Raw genomic sequence first — 17,864 nt, 5'->3', positions numbered from 1 at the left:
AATATATGAGAATGTTCAAATAGTATGTCACAGTACTACGGTACTTTAAGTTTCAACTTACTCTACAGATTTTATTCCCTCAAATAAGCTTAATCATTTGCTAACCTCAGAAAATACAAACGAAAACCTGTTAAAGATGTTTTTTTCTGGGTAATTATGTAATTTGTTCTTTGGATATATCGTTTTCTTCGATATTAAGGATATGTTAAGAATACAGACAATTTTGCATTTCAACTTAGCCCCAAGTACCCACATGTAATCATTTAAATAGTTCAGGAAGAAAATGTACTCTCAGGCCATAAAACTGCGATAGCGAGCAAGAGCATCTGATATTTTTCCCAACACGTTCGTCACACAAGAGGGAGCCGCAAAGAGTCCGATTCTATCAAGCTCAAGATGTCCATGAAAACATGGTTGGGTTGGCTGCTGATGTTCTGCCATGCTCGCTCAATCACGGGGCAGATTGGTGGACAGATTGGCAAACAGACGAGGCACCATTTCTCTCTGTTGTTGCCTGCTGCAATCACCGAATGCTTCTTTCAACAAGTCGAACAGAACTGGAACCTGCACTTCAGCTACCAGGTCAGTCTGTGTGGCCGCACGTTTAGTAAGGAATTTTGTTTGTGGTGGTTGTGGTTGTTTTCTGTCCCATCGGTCCTGAGCCTTGCGCATAAGAGCTGTTGGTGGTGCTTTTTGTTTTTAATATCGATTTTCCCAATTACAGCCAGTTTGTTTGAACTCAATGATGTGGTATATCATGAACAGACTTGTCATGTACTCAGGGAGCGTAACCGTTCGACATCATCATGCCCAGATGCCAACCTCTTTTAAAGTTTTGTAGAGGCTGGATTGTCTTCCTTTCACCTTGCCAGTTAGTGGTCTGGGTAAAGTTTTCACCAAGGCTTTGTGGAACCCTTTCCCTCTCTCAGCAATGATCAAGCATCCCGTTGAGCCACACATATCTTTGCCAAGACGAGGTTTTGCAATCACATCAACTTCATCGGCCCAACTCAAAGTTTTAAATCACTTTAAATCACAAAGGTAGTTTATAGCCAGTCTGATGACTATTGCTGACAATGAACAAAGTCGTTGAAAAATTATCAATGAGCAACTCCTGCAGAATCCCAGACAAAACCAACCAACATCCCATCAACGGTTTCCTTTCCAGCCTGGGAAGTTTGATTGGAAACGGCTTCATCAAGACCAGTGGCTCTTGATGTGAGACAGGCCTTTGATCACGTTTCAGGACAGGCCACCTCCACGTGTTGCTTAGAGCGTCAGATTTTGTGGCATAATGATTAGACCATCCTCTCTCATTCTGGGATGGTTGGTGGTTTGAACCCTGGCCGAGAAACCCAAAGCTACCTTGCTTGACAATCAGCATTGAAAATAAAGAACACAAGCAAGCAACCATATGATGGCAATCATGGTGCAGGCCTGAGTTGTGTCTGAGTTGCCCCACTACCTTACTTACCATCAGTTAATAATCTCAAATACCTTTGCTGTTCCATGAGTCTCGATCTTGCAGGTAGAGAAAAAGGAAGAGTAATAAGTGGTGGTGGAATGTCAACATCCTATTTGAGAGCAGGCTAACCAACTTCCCATAGGCTGGCCTACAAGCGCTGTGCAAGTTTTTGGAAAGTCCAACATCACCATTCTCTTGAGTTGATTGTCCCATTCCATCTATTTTAAACAAAATATTCAAAATTGAGGCTTGTGGAAGAGCAAGATGATTGGAAATTGGAAGTTATCAGTGGACAATTTGTAGCAGGTGGAACAAACAAAGAAATTCTGCATTAAACGTGTAGGTAGTATTGTAGTGGGCAGTGGGAGTGAGGGGAGGGAAGGTGAGTTGGCAGGTGTAGAAAAGATCACAAAAGATAGAATGCAACTTGAGATGGTGGTGCTGGAATGACACCATGGGCCACCAGGGGAGCTGATTCCACCGATGGACAAAATGGGGGAAAAGGACTGAAGGTAAGCAGAATACCTGAAAAAACTACCAAAAGACACAAACACTTCTGCAGCTTAAATACTCAAAATAACTTTCCAGAGGTATTTTTTACACAAAACAATTGACAATGAATAACAAGAAAGCGCAATCAAAGATTGCAGGCACTCGCCAGGACGTGTTTTTAGTGGTTTTTAAGGCTTTTGTGTTAAAATTAATATGGCGACCGAACCATGTGACCAATGACGTCATCATTTGTTTTCTCCACCAATTTATTCATAGATGACGCTCAATAAATTTTGTCTTGATCGGATGACGTTTTGTACTTGTCGAATTATGATGTCATAATGGAGGCACCTATGACATCATCATTAAAATATGTTATTCCCCATGGAGAGTTCTTTACAATGAGCCATGTTGGAAAAAAATTATGTGCAGCACTTTCGGAGATATAGGGGTGCAAAGATTTTCGGTTTTTCCAAGATACCACGTGAGCTATGATGTCATAATTATCATTACAAATTCTACAGGAGGAGGTGCACCTATGGTGAAAATTTCCTGTCAATCGGACCATCTTTTGCAAAGAAAATCGTACTTATTCTGTGCAGACCAACAGACAGACAAACAAAATGAAAAATCACTCATATTGCGACTCTTGGCAAAAGAGAACAAAGCAGAATGGCCCTCAGTAGAGCATCCTTTTGACCTCACAAATAGTTGGTGTTTGAATTCAGTTCACTGATATGTAAATCCCATTCAAAATTCAAGTGAATTGGATGAAAATTGAGGATTTTAGAAATTTGAAATTGTTGTTGACCTTTGGTCTATATTGCTCTTTTGGTCGATGGTGATCTCAAAAATAGTTGGGGGGGTTCCATTGAGTTCGCTGATATGTAAATCCCATTCAAAATTCAAGTGAATTGGATGAAAATTGAGGATTTTAGAAATTTGAAAAAAGGTGGTTGACGTATGACCTTTTGACCTCAAAAATATATAGGATTTTGTCGGACCACGACCTCTACCATTTGATGAAAATCGGTTTCAAATAGTGACCTGTAGGCAAGTATAAGTGAGCGGACAGACAAACAAACACACATACACAAACACACAAACCGGAGTGATCAATATACTTGCAAACAAAAAAAAAATTGCCAAGTAATGCCTCAAATGCAATACTCTCTCCTCTGGTGAGGGTAAAAATGGGATCTGCTTTGCTACTTCCAGTGACTTAAGCAACACAAAATATGGAAGTTAATCCCGTTTGTCCTTTCAGCCACAAAATAGTTGCTAAATACTGTATATACAACGTGCCATGACCACAAGTGATGACATTTTTATGACACGGCCACATACCTCCTACTTTTTTCCGGAAGTTGTAAAACGATTGCAAGGGCATCCAGTGTATAAACAGCTTTGGCGTTTCCTCTGCAGGTGCAGCGGGTACCTGGATTTCAAGACGTCAGCCTTTCCGCCTGGGTCACTTCTCCCGTCGGCACCCGGGAGGGAATGGTTCTAAATCGACCATTTGGCCAGATTAATTGCACTGCTGCTGTCTCTGGTCAGATTCTGGATTGTCTGTGAAATAAGTTACTCTTTGCAAAAAAATTTAACACTGTTGTATAACACAGAGTAAAAGCAATTTCTATTAAAAATGCATTGTATCTCTTTATGTACAAAATTTAATAGGTTTGTCAGTGAGTAATAGGAAGCTACCTATGGTCCATTGTTCACTTTCGTACAAAATAACAGCAGCCCAAACAATATACTAGTCAGACACCAAAGGTATAGAATAGATATAGGCACTTCAACAATGTTTTTGTTTTTGTGTCCTTGTTGAGTCTATAAGTTGGGCATTGGCTCCTAATGTTGAAGATGAGCCATCTTGATTGTGTCCGAGGAGATTCTGCAGCATTCCTCCGTCAGTTTTCATATCAGTTCTTGCAAGTTCAATGATGGTTGCCCACTGCATCTGTAATCAACAACATCAACAATCACTCTCCAGGAGACTGTTTTTATGTAATTGTGCTGAGTAACACCTTGTAGGACACACAATATTGGTTGAAAGGGTTGCGTAAGAGAAACCCACTTCTTGCAGGAGATACTATATTTGCTGTGAACGATTGGCTGGATAATCTCCATTCCAATACATATTCTATGAAATTCCTCCATTTGTTCAAAAATATTTACATTTACAGCAGTAATATTTGTTTCATTTTTTGAGTATTAAATTTTAAATTGAGATGAGAGGTTCAATGTGAAGCCCCTTATCCTTAGTTTTTTGTATAAAGTATTGTTATGTCAGTGGGGTAGTGATGACTTTAGACCAGGTAGATTGGTATAGGTAGCCTGCTCCGATTGTCGGATAGAAACCACCATGTAATAAGTACTTGTTAGCCTGGATGTCGGATTACGTGTATATTTGTCCCCGTCACGAGGGGGCGGGGCATGTTAACTAGCTTAGGGAATAAGGGTAAATTATCCCTTGTACATCGTTCCCTTGGTGATTTATCCTTTGTCCCTTTTGGCACAGCACCATAGACACTAGTTAGAATTGCCATTAAACTTCACTAAATAACAATAAAAACCAACCGGAAGTCAGGCATCAAGCACTAGTATGACAAACCCGCCTGGCAGACACACACAGCTCAGGCAGGCCGAGAGCCACACCCAGAAGGGCAGTGATTGAGCGGGAGTTGCCCAACAGGAAGGCCGGGGTAAGAAGGAACTCGCTGATTGGTGAATAAAAGGAGGAGCAAGAAGCCACTCGTTGATTGGTGAAGAGAAGAGCGAGTAGGAAGCATCACGCTGATTGGCGGAGAGCGACCAATGACATCAGAATGTGAACTGCGTGCTGATTGGTGGAGAGCTGAGCCTGTGGTGTTGGCCTGCACTGATTGGAGGAGAAGCGCCGATGACGTCAGAGTGGGACGTAAAAAGAACGCTCGAACCAGCATCTTCCTTCTTGTTCTCCTGATTCTCTTGTGCCTTCTCGTGCTGGATGTGGAGAGAGACGGTTGTGCGCTAACGATTCTCCCCCCTCGTCTTCATTCTGGACCTCGGAGCAAGTGGTTGTGTGCCGGCATCGTCTCCTCATCCCCCCCACCCCTGTGTGTCTGGCGTCTAGGATTGCGAGCTGCAGTTGACGGGAGAGGCGGCACGTGGACGAGCAGACTGCGACCTTCTTCCCGCCAGGGCCTTGGCAATTCCTGACGAGACTTCCCCCCACCCACCCCGAGCTGATCAGAGATAAGTGCACGATAAACCACACATTTTTATTTTCTAGTTATCTTTCCCTTTCGTCTGTGTTTTGTGTCTGCTTGTGGGGACGTCCCATTTAGGAACATTATTTATTATCGTGCATTTTATTTTGTATTACCGGCATTCCGTTTAATAAACCTGTTATTTTTGTACATTTTAAATCCGGTTCATTTGAGTTGTTTTCTGGAGGAATGGGAACTGCCGGCAGACCAAAGGTAAGACCCTTCTCCATCCCCTTCCTTTTCTTCCTCCGCGTATATATAAAGTCCGCATTTGAACCGAACATTTTTTAGTAAAAGCTCGCTTGGCCTTCTGTGCTGCCCTACGGTATTCACCAAGGGTAGTCACACGACAACTGGTGTCAGGAGTGTGGGATCCGGGCTCGGCGGATACTCGGTGTCCAAGGGTTGTGAGATCGACACCGGCTGGGTGCAAATTGCGCCCACCATTCGGATTTAAATTTTTAATAGTACCGGGGTGTCAAATTTAGTTGCAGTAAATTGGCGTACGAAGCGCAACATCGCGTTTTCGGAAAATTTTAAAATTTTCTTTCCTGAGGTAAAAATAAATACGCGTGTGGGAGAACAACTTCCTCACAGCGGATGGAGGAGGTTAGTGATATGGAAGAACGGGTTGTGGATGCTGAAGGCTCTGGAAATTAGGGAAATAAAAGAGAATGTTAATAAAAATGGGGAACAGATGGGAGAAATGACTGAAGAAATGAAGGGAATGGGTGAACAAATTAATGACCAAACTGACAAAATTGATGGATAGACGAGTGAATTGAAGGAAGAACAAAAAAATGATATGCAATGCATGGGTCACAGCAGAAGCCATGGGTGGCAGAATTTGAAGCAAAATGGGGGGAGTTAACAGTGGGAATGGAAGAGGGTGAGACCCAAGCTGATGTGCTTCGGGCACAGGAGAGGTAAAAGTTAAATACGGCATGTTTGGAGGTAAATGGGGAGTGTTTAGAGGTAAATGGGGGAAACTAAAATTTGAATGGGGAAGTTTGACTAAGGAAGACTTGGAAGGCTATCGGGGCCGTGTGGATGGCACATTGGCACAATGCAACAACAGGGAGAGTAATTTGGAATTGTGCAGCACCAGGGCAGTGGTGCGGAGCAACAGGGGGTATAATTATTGGAGGTCCGTGTAACGGAACCGGAACGGGTGTATGTCGATGAAGACCTGTTGGGGCCGCAATTGATTGGGGAAGATAAGAGTAATGATTGGACAAAGTGGCTGAACATCTGTGACGGTACCATCGAGAAGGACGATTGTCAGGTCCAACAGAGCCCGGTAGATGAGGTGAGTCGCTCCGAGGATGACATTGAAGTGACCAAGGGGGCCCTCACCACGAACACCAATTGGGTACAGGAGGCTCTGAAACTGGATACCCAGCAGGGGGTGGGGGGGTATTTTGTCTCCGAGCTGGATTTGGACATGGAAGAGTTGGGAGATAGAGCCTCAGAAAATCTGGTCCCCATAGAGAATGTGGAACAGCTGCAGGGAGGGGAAGAACAACCCGAGGAAGGGGTTGGTACCTGCAGCTGCGGTGGTTGGACACACGAGGCTAAAATTTTTAAAAGAAAATCTAAATTTAAATTGAGATGGGAAATTGATTTTGGGATGGCCTGGGGAAAAATTTCCCCCCTCAAAATTGGGTAATTCCAGCCAGCTGTGGGACTGGGCTGGCAGGATTAGGACGTGGGGTCCGACCATTGGTGCCTCATGGTGTGGTGTGGCGTCCCTTGTCCATCGGGGCACTGCCCGAGCATGTGCCCGAGCTCGGGCCGGCAGGGTCGCCGGACCCTGGTGGGGGTTAAGACCTCCAGGGGGGGGTGGGGTTGGGGGGGGGTCCGAAGTGGTTTCTCACAGGTACCTAGGATGGTGTTTAATGAGGACCACTTGGGGGAGGTGTTGAGAGCTGCGCTTTGGTGGTGCCACCACTGACGGCCAACACGGGCTTATGTGGTGACCGCCTGGGCATGCGGCCTGGCAGCTTCTCCCTGAGACTCTGGGACAGCCAGCATGTGGTGACCTGCCATACTGTGCTGGTCTATGGATGCGGGTTGAACCACATGGACAGGAATGGATATAGCCCACCGGACAACCATTAGAGCATCTGTTGAAAATGATAGTGTGAGAATGATCTTCCACAGATGATCTGTTATGATTTGTGGACTCTCGGCTTGGGAAGAGAGCCATGGGATTGATTAATCGGGAATTTGTAACGAGCCGAGCATATGGGCCATGCTCGACTGGCATGTGTATGGAAAAGCACCCTTCTTTGGTGAAATTAGCAAATTATGAAAAATATTTGGCATGGGTAATCTGAGGGTTAGATGTAAATTTAAGGGTGGATTTTGTGAGGCCATGGTGGACACTGCACAGTGGCACAATTATTGATCCAGATGTGTTAGACCAAAGTGTTGGAGGCTGGGATAAATATTGATAAAATAGCAGGACACTGCCTTCAACTGGCTACGGGGGGCACGGCCCTGATATTTGGGACGTGGTGCTGTGCGTGTCCGAGGTGAGTGGACGATGTCTTCTGGGGTGAGTCTCCTGGGGGAGCATGGCTGTCAACTAAACCTTCAACGTGGTCAAGTGTGGGTGGGCACTGGGGGCTGCAGTTGTGTGGACTGGGGGATGTGGGAGGTGCAGGGGACGTAATTTGGATGCCACGCACTGCGACCATTCCCCCCCAGGTCCGAGGTTTTGGGAATGGTAGAGTTGGCAGCAGGTGCTCACCACATTGGCCATCTGGGGCTAGTGCAGCTGTGTTCCTCGCAGGGGGGGGCAAAGGATGGATGGTGGGTCGCACCCTTATGGATACTCCTGGGCCATGTTGGCGTTTTGGCTGCTCGGCTTGTCCCGATGGCCCTTGCACGGTAGAGGTGCGGAGCTGTCGTAGCCAAATGTAGTAGAGAAGTAAAGGTCACCGTAGAAGGCTGATCCACACACTTGCCAGTACTGTGGGATAAAATGAAATTTGGTGGAGTTTGATAGGCCCCATGGGACAAATTTTGGGATTCTGTAGGGTGGATGGCACTCTTGGACCCGACCAACCTGCAAATACCTGCACTTAAGGTAAGTGCCTTGTTGTTACTGTTCCAGGGTTCAGTACTTGCTTGAGAAATTGGGACATGTAATTTGGAATAGGGGGCGGGTGAGAGTGATGGCATGGTCTATGAGGGGATTGGGATGTGTGCCACAGTGTCTTGTGGGTGGCGTTTGTTTATATGTGGAGGTGTTGTGTTTTGGTGTGGTCGTGAGGATGGAAATTGAGTGATGATTCTTGTGATGTGTTTGGAAATTGAAATGCGAATGGGGATTTCACATGGAAGCAGGCCATGGCAGGACCATTTTGTGACACCTTCTATGAATATGTGGTTGAGAATTGAATGGCAGCGGGTGAGGAAATGTTTTTGTGGATTTTGTGGGTAGGGAAGGTGTGTGTGTCCGCAGGTACGGATCAAGCTCTGGAGGAGTGGTGACTGCAGCCCCCTCTGCAGTAATTACCCCTGGCAGCCAGTGGTGTCTGGAAATTGGGAGCTCGTCGGTGGTGGGGGTCTGTTTCGGCGCCCTGGGGTATGAGACTCCCGGTGACCCTTGAGGCTGTATGGAAGCCTGAGGCGACGGAGCCTGGTGTGTGGAGACCCCCCCCCCCCCACCCCCGGCGGGTCGACAGCATAAAGAGCTGTTTGGCTGTCATGGGGCCAAGAGGTAAATTTGGGGGGCGAAGAAGTCATAAGTCGGGCGACTTGTTTTTGGGACTGCGGGAACCACAGCCTGAAGCGCCCCCACCATTTTGCTTGTATGGTACCTCTCCGCTGCCTCGTAGAAATGCACACGCATGTGTTATGACATCTATGCCATGGTCCTGCAGGGGGGTGAAATACGTGATTTGTGATGGTTTTGCGTTTTGATGACTTTTGAAATGTGTATGAGTGGTTATGGGTTTGTGTTGAATTAATGTGGGTGAAATCCACAGATCCATGTCACTCACCTCTAACACCAGGACAGGCCCCACTGAAATTTGGGGTGCATTGGGATGGCCCCGCAGGTAACGTTGAGTCTTGTGGCATCCACCGGGGGACGCCGTCTGTAGGATGCTGTTGTACAAATGTTCTTGAATTTTTGATGGTTAGGTTTTTGGTTAAGGTAGGTTTGCGTGTTGTTGTTTTTCTTCCTCCCCAGAAGTTAGGAACGAGGAGTTAAATAATTTTGTGAATATTTGAAATGTACATGGTTGCTTAAGGGGGTAGAACGGTGCTGTGTTATGTCGGTGTGTTAGAGATACTTTATACCGGGTAGATTTGTGTAGGTAACATGCTCTGACTATCGTGAAGAAGAAGAACCACCACCATGTAATAAGTCGAGGCCCTGTTTAGCCCGGATGTCAGATTAAGGTGTATCTTCGTCCCCAATACGGGGGTCATGTTAACCAGTTATAGGGGTTATGTTAACTACTTCCCTGTTCGTCGTTCCCTATGTGATTGATCCTTTGTCCCTTATGGCACCGCAATAGACACTAGTGAGAATGGCAATTAACTGCATTAAATAATCACAATAAAACCAACCGGAAGCCAGTTCTGAGCACTGCCGATGGGATACCACCAGCTACATCACCACGAAGGTCAGGCAGGCCGAAAGTCACGCCAAGAAGGGCAGTGATTGGGTGGGAGTTGACCAACAGGAAGGCCGGAGCAAGAAGAAACTCACTGACTGGAAGAGAAGCGTCAATGACGTCAGAGGTGGGACGAAAAAACCGCATCCGGTGAGGATTCTCTCTCTTCACCCTCTTCTCTGGTGCCTTCTGTTGCTTCTGGTGCTGGATGTGGAAAGAGACGGTTGAGCGCTGACGATTCTCCCCCCTTGTCTTCATGTTCTGGACCTCAGTGCGGGCGGTAGTGTGCCGCGACCTTGCTGGGGATTGTGAGGGGGCCGAGTTGCGAACGAAGAGCTGGGAACGAGGAACGGCGCGACAACTCCTGTTCACTTCATGCTCGACGGGGCCAGGAGTGAGAGGACGCTCGGTGAGGCTTAACGGCACGCGAACGGGCGGACTGCGGTCTTCTTCCCGCTAAGAACAGAACCGGGTTCGGACTTGCACTTGGGGTCGACGGCTCTTGACAAGACCCTCCCCACCAGTGATCGGAGCTAAGTGCACACACACCCCATTATTTTCCAGTTTATTCTTCCCTTCGTCTGTGATTTGTGTCTGGTGTGGGGACGTCCCAAATAGGACTTTAGTTTCACCGTCGCGTTTCTCTTGTTATCGGTATTTTCTTTTAATAAATCCTTTTTTATTTCGTTGTACATTTTAAACCTGTTTTTCGTTTGAGTTTATTTTCTGCAGGTTCGGGAACTGCCGGCGGGACAACAGGTAAGCGCTTCATCTTCCCCTCCCCTTTCTTCCTCTGGAGCATATAGTAAAATCTGCATTTGATCAGTCGCCTCAGAGTTAAAAGCTTGCTTTGGCTATCCGTGATCCCTGTGGTGTTCACCTGGGGAATCACACGACAATATATAAATAGTAATCACGAGTTTAGCTGGAAGGATGGCTTTCTGGAATTTGGTATGTGCATTCGTCTCTAAGCTGTCTGGTGCGGATTGTAATCCCAGCCCAGGTATAAACTGTCACCCTGATGTTTCACATGCAGGGCGAGGTGTCAATCAATGTGTGTGATGTAGCTCAAATGGTTGTTAAACTGGGCATCACATCTGTTGGCATTATTTGTTGGACGTTAACGATCCCACTGTATCATTCGTGAAGAATGGGTGAATCGACAGCACAATTAACACACTCCAATTTCGTGCCCTGATTACCACTCTGGGAAAACAAACGCAAATCACCAAGTGCCATCCTTGTCATGGAGCTATGTTGGCAACATTGAACCGGCCTCGGGGCAGAATATCTGAAGAAGAAGAAGATATGGATTGCCTTGTTTGTTGCACCAATAGTCACACAGCTGACCAAGTTAGGCTGTCAAGGTCAAATTCCACAGACAATGTTGATGTGTCTACTGACTCTTAATGTCCTCTTAATTTATGTAATTCCAAATTCCCTGTATGATCTCAACCTCTCAACCAAATGTTGGTGGTTCATCGATTTCCTTAATTCTCCTTTCACAGGAGACTTCAAATTCTGCATAAGCAACATTGCTGGAACTTATGGAAACAAACAAGTGTATTTGAACATTGAGGTTTCACGTAATACCATGGTTGCCGAGAAGGATGTTCTTACCACTAACGACACTCTAACTGAGATGCAGGTATGGAGAGCTTAATAGTTCAGGTTTTTTTTTACACTTACTGTAGACATAATTGATGAAAGGCTGAATGTGATAAATTACCAAATGCAGAGTGTGTGTTATATTCTGGAAGGCAGAGTGTGTGTTATATTCTGAAAGGTAGAGTGTGTGTTATATTCTGAAAGGTAGAGTGTGTGTTATATTCTGAAAGATAGAATGTGTATTATATTCTGGAAGGCAGTGTGTGTGTTATATTCTGAAAGGCAGAGTGTGTGTTATATTCTGGAAGGCAGAGTGTGTGTTATATTCTGGAAGGCAGAGTGTGTGTTATATTCTGGAAGGCAGAGTGTGTGTTATATTCTGGAAGGCAGAGCGTGTGTTATATTCTGAAAGGCAGTGTGTGTATTATATTCTGAAAGGCAGAGCGTGTGTTATATTCTGGAAGGCAGAGCGTGTGTTATATTCTGGAAGACAGAGAGTGTGTTATATTCTGGAAGGCAGAGTGTGTGTTATATTCTGGAAGGCAGAGTGTGTGTTATATTCTGGAAGGCAGAGTGTGTGTTATATTCTGGAAGGCAGAGTGTGTGTTATATTCTGAAAGGCAGAGTGTGTGTTATATTCTGGAAGGCAGAGTGTGTGTTATATTCTGGAAGGCAGAGAGTGTGTTATATTCTGGAAGGCAGAGTGTGTGTTATATTCTGGAAGGCAGAGTGTGTGTTATATTCTGGAAGGCAGAGTGTGTGTTATATTCTGAAAGGCAGTGTGTGTATTATATTCTGAAAGGCAGAGCGTGTGTTATATTCTGGAAGGCAGAGCGTGTGTTATATTCTGGAAGGCAGAGTGTGTGTTATATTCTGGAAGGCAGAGTGTGTGTTATATTCTGAAAGGCAGTGTGTGTATTATATTCTGAAAGGCAGAGCGTGTGTTATATTCTGGAAGGCAGAGTGTGTGTTATATTCTGGAAGGCAGAAAGTGTGTTATATTCTGAAAGGTAGAATGTGTGTTATATTCTGAAAGGTAGAATGGAGTAAATTCTGGAAGGCAGAGTGTGTGTTATATTCTGGAAGGCAGAGTGTGTGTTATATTCTGGAAGGCAGAGTGTGTGTTATATTCTGGAAGGCAGAGTGTGTGTTATATTCTGGAAGGCAGAGTGTGTGTTATATTCTAGCAACCGCTACACCGTATATGACGTCCAAATTTGCATTGTCAACTCAAGATTATTCTTACAGTCATTCCTCGCTCAGCGTTGTAGTTGAGTTCTTGAAAAGTGACGTTAACTGAAACACGACTAAGTGACTCTGATTTCCCCATAAGAGTTAATTTAAATACGGGGAGGAGGAATGGGGGTTAAGTTCCAGGGAGATTTTTTTTATCATTAGACATAAGACATCATTTACATATGGAGTATAAGTCTTAAATAATTTTAAACAAACAATTTAATATCATCAACTCCAGTTGCTTTTTTCTCATCATCTGAAGTTGCTTCAAATCTTCATTGGTTGGCTCTTCTCCATGTGATTGCAGAAGTTGTGTAACACCTCATTCTTCCATCTTATCGAAACCCGCTTTATTGGCCAAGCCGAGGATAACTTTCTACATAGCGGGGCCAACAGCTTTAAATCCTTTCAAGTCATTGACACATTCAGGCCAAAACTTCCTCCGCACACCATTCATGCACACCTGAGTAACTTCAGCTCAGGACCCACCGACGTTATCAGCCCGGTGTATATATAAGGCCGATACTATACTGTACTCCAGGTGGCTTTTCACCAGTATGTACGGTATGGTTTACACTGTAGCTTTATTAAAGCAAGGAAACCATTCGATAGGTACTACAGTAGAGGTGAAACGACTTTATAACAGAAATTGAACGACTTTGAATGAGTATTTTCTCGAATAGATCAGCAACTTAATAACGAAACAATGTTAACCGGGACGATGTTAAGCGAGGACTTCTGTATTTCGTTTGCAACCTGTGGCTGCTGGTTGCATCATTGCTGGGAGCGTGGACGTGCCACGAGTGCGGTGCCCCCTGTTTCCAGTAAGCTGGTACACATTTTGCCGACCCCGGAAGGATGACAGGCTTAGTCAACAAAAGGCGAAAGGTGCTCCGTCCAACTCAAGACCCATAGGATCTTAAGTCAGCCACCTTAACCGTTAAACCAAACCAGGCTTAACTCGAAGTAGATAAACCAGTGTATTTCAACTTACTAATTCGTTCAACTTACTAACCCGTTAATTCACCCAAAATCCACATTTTTAAATTGAAATACCGACTTCTTTCTTTCCTGGAAGTCCTAGCAGTGTCCATGTGTTTTATACCTTTCAACCCCCGCCCCCACCTTCCCATGCCTCCTCCCCCCAAGCCCTCTCCCTCCCACAGATCTCCCGATGTCCCTCTTGTCTGCTGTTGTACTTGTGTGCTTCCCTCTCTCTCTCCCCATCTTGTCTCCCGCTCCCTTTATTGTATGTTAGTGTCCGTTTTTGTTTTTTTGGGGATTGATATTAGTTCTTACACGAGCCTCAATCTTGTATACAAAAAAAAAAAAAAAAAACTCACAGGTTTGTCACCTGGGCTCTTTAGAACGTGAAAAGCACAACAACAGTGCGAGTTTATCATTGACTTCACCTTTCCTGCCTCTAACACTATTATGACGCCATTACACACACGCACGCGATGTTTGAAGGACTTTCTGATGGGAAACCGCATCAATAAGGGATCTGATTGATCTCAGCCATCTTCATAACTCTTATTCACCAAGAAGTCGACTAAATATTTGAAATATTGATTACAACGGCTCTGCCACAAAGGTTTAGCTCCGATATAAATTTGTCAAAGCAGGATTTGTTTTTGAGTTTTGTTGCTTTTAAAATATATGACCATCCGGTGAGGAAGTGTCGCTAATTATTGTTTATATAAACAAATGTCAAAAAAGGAAGAGAAGCAAAACAATCCTGTGTTCCCCACCGTACCACAGGAAAGAATGTCTACAATCGCATTAAGGATGTTCATTGTGAGAAGATTTTACAACTTCGCAAGAATCCAAGGCGGACGAGACTTCTTCCTTGTGTCTTCCAACCTCAACTACATCACGTGCTGGTCGATCGCTCAGTCCGTGTTGATCGCTCTGGTCGGAGTCATTCAAGTGTTCGCCCTTCGACATTTCTTTCAGGTCAAAACTCTTACACCATCACTGAGACCAAGATGCTGAGGTGTGCGGGTGATCGCCATGCTGGGTCATGCTTGTGCTTCGATGTAACAATTGTCATGTCTTCGGTAACAGAAGTAATAAATTAATGGTTCGAACAACCCATGGCAATCCTTTCATTACTACACCTGCGATGAAGTCTCACGATCGAGTCTCAGGGTGTTCTTTTGTGCTGTCGAGTGTGGAAAGGCTTGGTCCAGGTATCCCAGGTATATACACTCACGTGAAAAAGTAAGTACACCCCATGTAAAGTTTTGACTATTTCAACATAATTCAACATACAGCTATTTGATCTTCATTTCAACAATATTGATAGATAAAGGTGATATAATATAACAAATATCATGAAACATTTACATTTTGTAGTCCATTGTATAATTTAAATAAACATAAATGCAAATTTCGCATGTGGAAAAAGTAAGTACACCCTTGGCTCGAATAGGTGTTATTGCCCCCTTTGGCAGAAACAACCTCAAGTAGGCGTTTCTTATAACTGTCTACCAGTCTCTGACATCGACTGGGAGAAATTTTTGCCCTCTCCTCCATGCAGAATTCTTTCAGCTGTGCGATGTTTGAGGGGTTTCTTGCATGGACAGCTCGTTTCAAATCCCCCCACAACATCTCGATGGGATTTAGATCCGGGCTTTGACTTGGCCAATCCAGAACCCTCCATTTCTTTCTTTTCAGCCATTTCTTGGTGGATTTACTGGTACGTTTAGGGTCATTGTCATGTTGCAAGGTCCACCTTCAGTTGAGCTTCAACTTTCCGACAGATGCCCTCACATTATCCTCAAGCACCCTCTGGTACAATGAAGAATTCATAGTGGATTCTATGATGGTGAGCTGCCCAGGCCCTGATGCAGCAAAGCTGCCCCAAACCATAATATTTCCACCACCATGCTTTACAGTTGGTATCAGGTTCTTGTAATCAAATGCTGTCTTTGGTTTTCGCCAAACATGTCTTCTGGTACTGTGGCCAAATAGCTCTACCTTTGACCCATCTGTCCAGAGCACATTGTTCCAGAAGTGCTGGTCTTTGCCTAGGTGTTCATTGGCAAACTTTAGTCTTGCCCTGATCGTCTTTCTGGACAGCAAAGGTTTCCTCCTGGTGCACCTCCCATGTAGATCAAATTTGTGCAGCCTCTTTCTAATGGTAGACTCGTGCACATTGACATCAACAGTGGCAAGAGCTACCTGGAGGTCCCGTGATGACATTCTGGGGTTCTTAGAGACTTATTTCAGCACCTTGCGGTCTGCTCTCGGGCTGAACTTGCTGGGGCGGCCTGGCCTGAACAAGTTGGCAGTTGTTTGGAATCATCTCCACTTGTAGATGATCTACCGGACAGTCAAATGATTGATTTCAAATTGTTTGGAGATCTTTTTAAATCCCTTCCCAGACCCGTAGGCATCTATAACCTTCTTTCTGAAGGCCTCAGAGAGCTCTTTTGATCTAGGCATGGTGACGCCGCACACTTCAACAACAAAGAGCAAACCAAACTAAATGTCTGAGGTTTAAATAAGACAGGTTCCTCCAAGATCCTCTCTAACGATGTTCTAATCATTTGCACCTGAACTGATGCACCTGATTCTAATTTTAGGTATTTGAAGTGGTGATAAATGTAGGGGTGTACTTACTTTTTCCACATGCGAAATTTGCATTTATGTTTATTTAAATTATACAATGGACTAAAAAATGTAAATGTTTCATGCTATTTGTTATATTATATCACCTTTATCTATCAATATTGTTGAAATGAAGATCAAATAGCTGTATGTTGAAATATGTGGAAAAAGTCAAAACTTTACATGGGGTGTACTTACTTTTTTACGTGACTGTATATATATTGATTGCAATATGATGACATGGTGAGGTGTCAACGCACCTTTACATGAACACAAGGACATTGTCAGAGTTTGAACAAATCAACACGGTAAATGGATTTGAACCCAGGTAACACAATTATAAGGGAAGTAATCAGATAAGAACATAAAGCCCTATTGGGATGCCCAGTCAACGTACATCCGAAAGGTAGGTATACACATAATATATATATATATTGGATACAAGATCGAGGCTCGTGAAAGAGCTAACATCAATCACACAAAAAAATCAAACAGACACATAAAACATATAATAAGGGTAGAGGTAGACAAGATGGGGAGAGATGGGGAAGCACACAAACACAACATTTGAGAGCAGGGACATCGGGAGATGTGTGGGAGGGAGAGGGCTTGGGGAGAGGAGGGGTGGGAAGGGGGAGGGGGGTGGAAGAGATATAAAAACACATGGACACTGCTAAGACTTCCAGGAAAGAAGTCGGTATTTCAAAAAAGTGGATCTGGGGTGAATTAGCAGGGGTAGAAAAGATCAAGGTTTTGGATGGGGGAAGATAAGATATGCACACACATGATGGATCCGGGGTGACAGTTTGTAGCTGTGGGTCATGATACAAACCCAGGTTGGACGGCTCAGAGGTGAGTGTGAGAATAAGAGTAAGCTCCGACTACAACCATGGATGGGCTGAGGGTGCCTTGGGCCCTGGGCAGTAACCCAATTACCATAGGCCCTCATAGGCCTCCATTTCCCATCCTGTAGTAATAGGCATCATCAGCTCAGGTCTACATCTCAAGGTATGTTCTCATCGATACAACCTGACGATGCTCATTTAATATTTCACTTAGATGCCAAGTGACCCGCATTTCACGGGTTTGCCCATTTTGTTTCTGAAAACCCCGTAGCATTAGATGGAAAGTACAATCAATTTTCAAAGCTCAATGTTTTCGAAAAAAAATTGACGAAACCCTGTACAAAAAAATCAATTTTAATGAAAAAATCGTTACATTTTGAAACTAGAATGACACTCAGTAGGGAGCGTACCACCACCAGGTTGAAGATTTTACGACTAACTTATCCTACTATCCTATCCCAGTGATAGGCCAGATCTGCATCTACTATCCTAACCCTAACCGGACCTGAACCAGAATCGAATCCCCTTGTTATTGTCACCTATCCAACTCATCCACAACGTTTTGTTGTAACCTGTCCATAACTTTTTGAAATATCGTGCTATTTACTGTATCGTTTTTGGCCAGGTATCTCTCGATGGTGGAGAACGACTTAAGAACTTTTTTTTTAAAGTTATCGTATCCAATTCCAGATATGGATCTTCACCAAAATCCAAA

At 44.4% G+C, this 17,864-nt stretch overlaps 1 protein-coding gene across 1 annotated transcript; it reads left to right on the top strand.

Moving 5' to 3' along the window:
* The first annotated feature begins 358 nt into the window (after positions 1–358).
* Positions 359–14,783, top strand: TMED6 (transmembrane p24 trafficking protein 6). The gene is made up of 4 exons (XM_078776134.1): positions 359–582; positions 3,383–3,509; positions 11,354–11,493; positions 14,451–14,783. The coding sequence occupies exons 1-4, from the start codon at positions 397–399 to the stop codon at positions 14,682–14,684; spliced, it is 687 nt and encodes a 228-aa protein (XP_078632260.1). The 5' UTR covers positions 359–396; the 3' UTR covers positions 14,685–14,783.
* Positions 14,784–17,864: the final 3,081 nt, after the last annotated feature.

This window comes from Myxine glutinosa, chromosome 4 (assembly GCF_964187855.1).
Source record: "Myxine glutinosa chromosome 4, kmMyxGlut1.1, whole genome shotgun sequence".
Classification (NCBI taxonomy): Eukaryota; Metazoa; Chordata; class Myxini; order Myxiniformes; family Myxinidae; genus Myxine; species Myxine glutinosa.
This window is presented reverse-complemented; position numbering and strand designations above follow the sequence as displayed.

Coding starts and splice junctions, on each gene's coding strand:
- TMED6 (XM_078776134.1), top strand. CDS start 397: ATGTCCATGAAAACATGGTTGGGTTGGCTGCTGATGTTCTGCCATGCT. Junction 3,510..11,353: donor TTGCACTGCTGCTGTCTCTG/GTCAGATTCTGG, acceptor CTCCTTTCACAG/GAGACTTCAAATTCTGCATA. Junction 11,494..14,450: donor ACACTCTAACTGAGATGCAG/GTATGGAGAGCT, acceptor ACCGTACCACAG/GAAAGAATGTCTACAATCGC.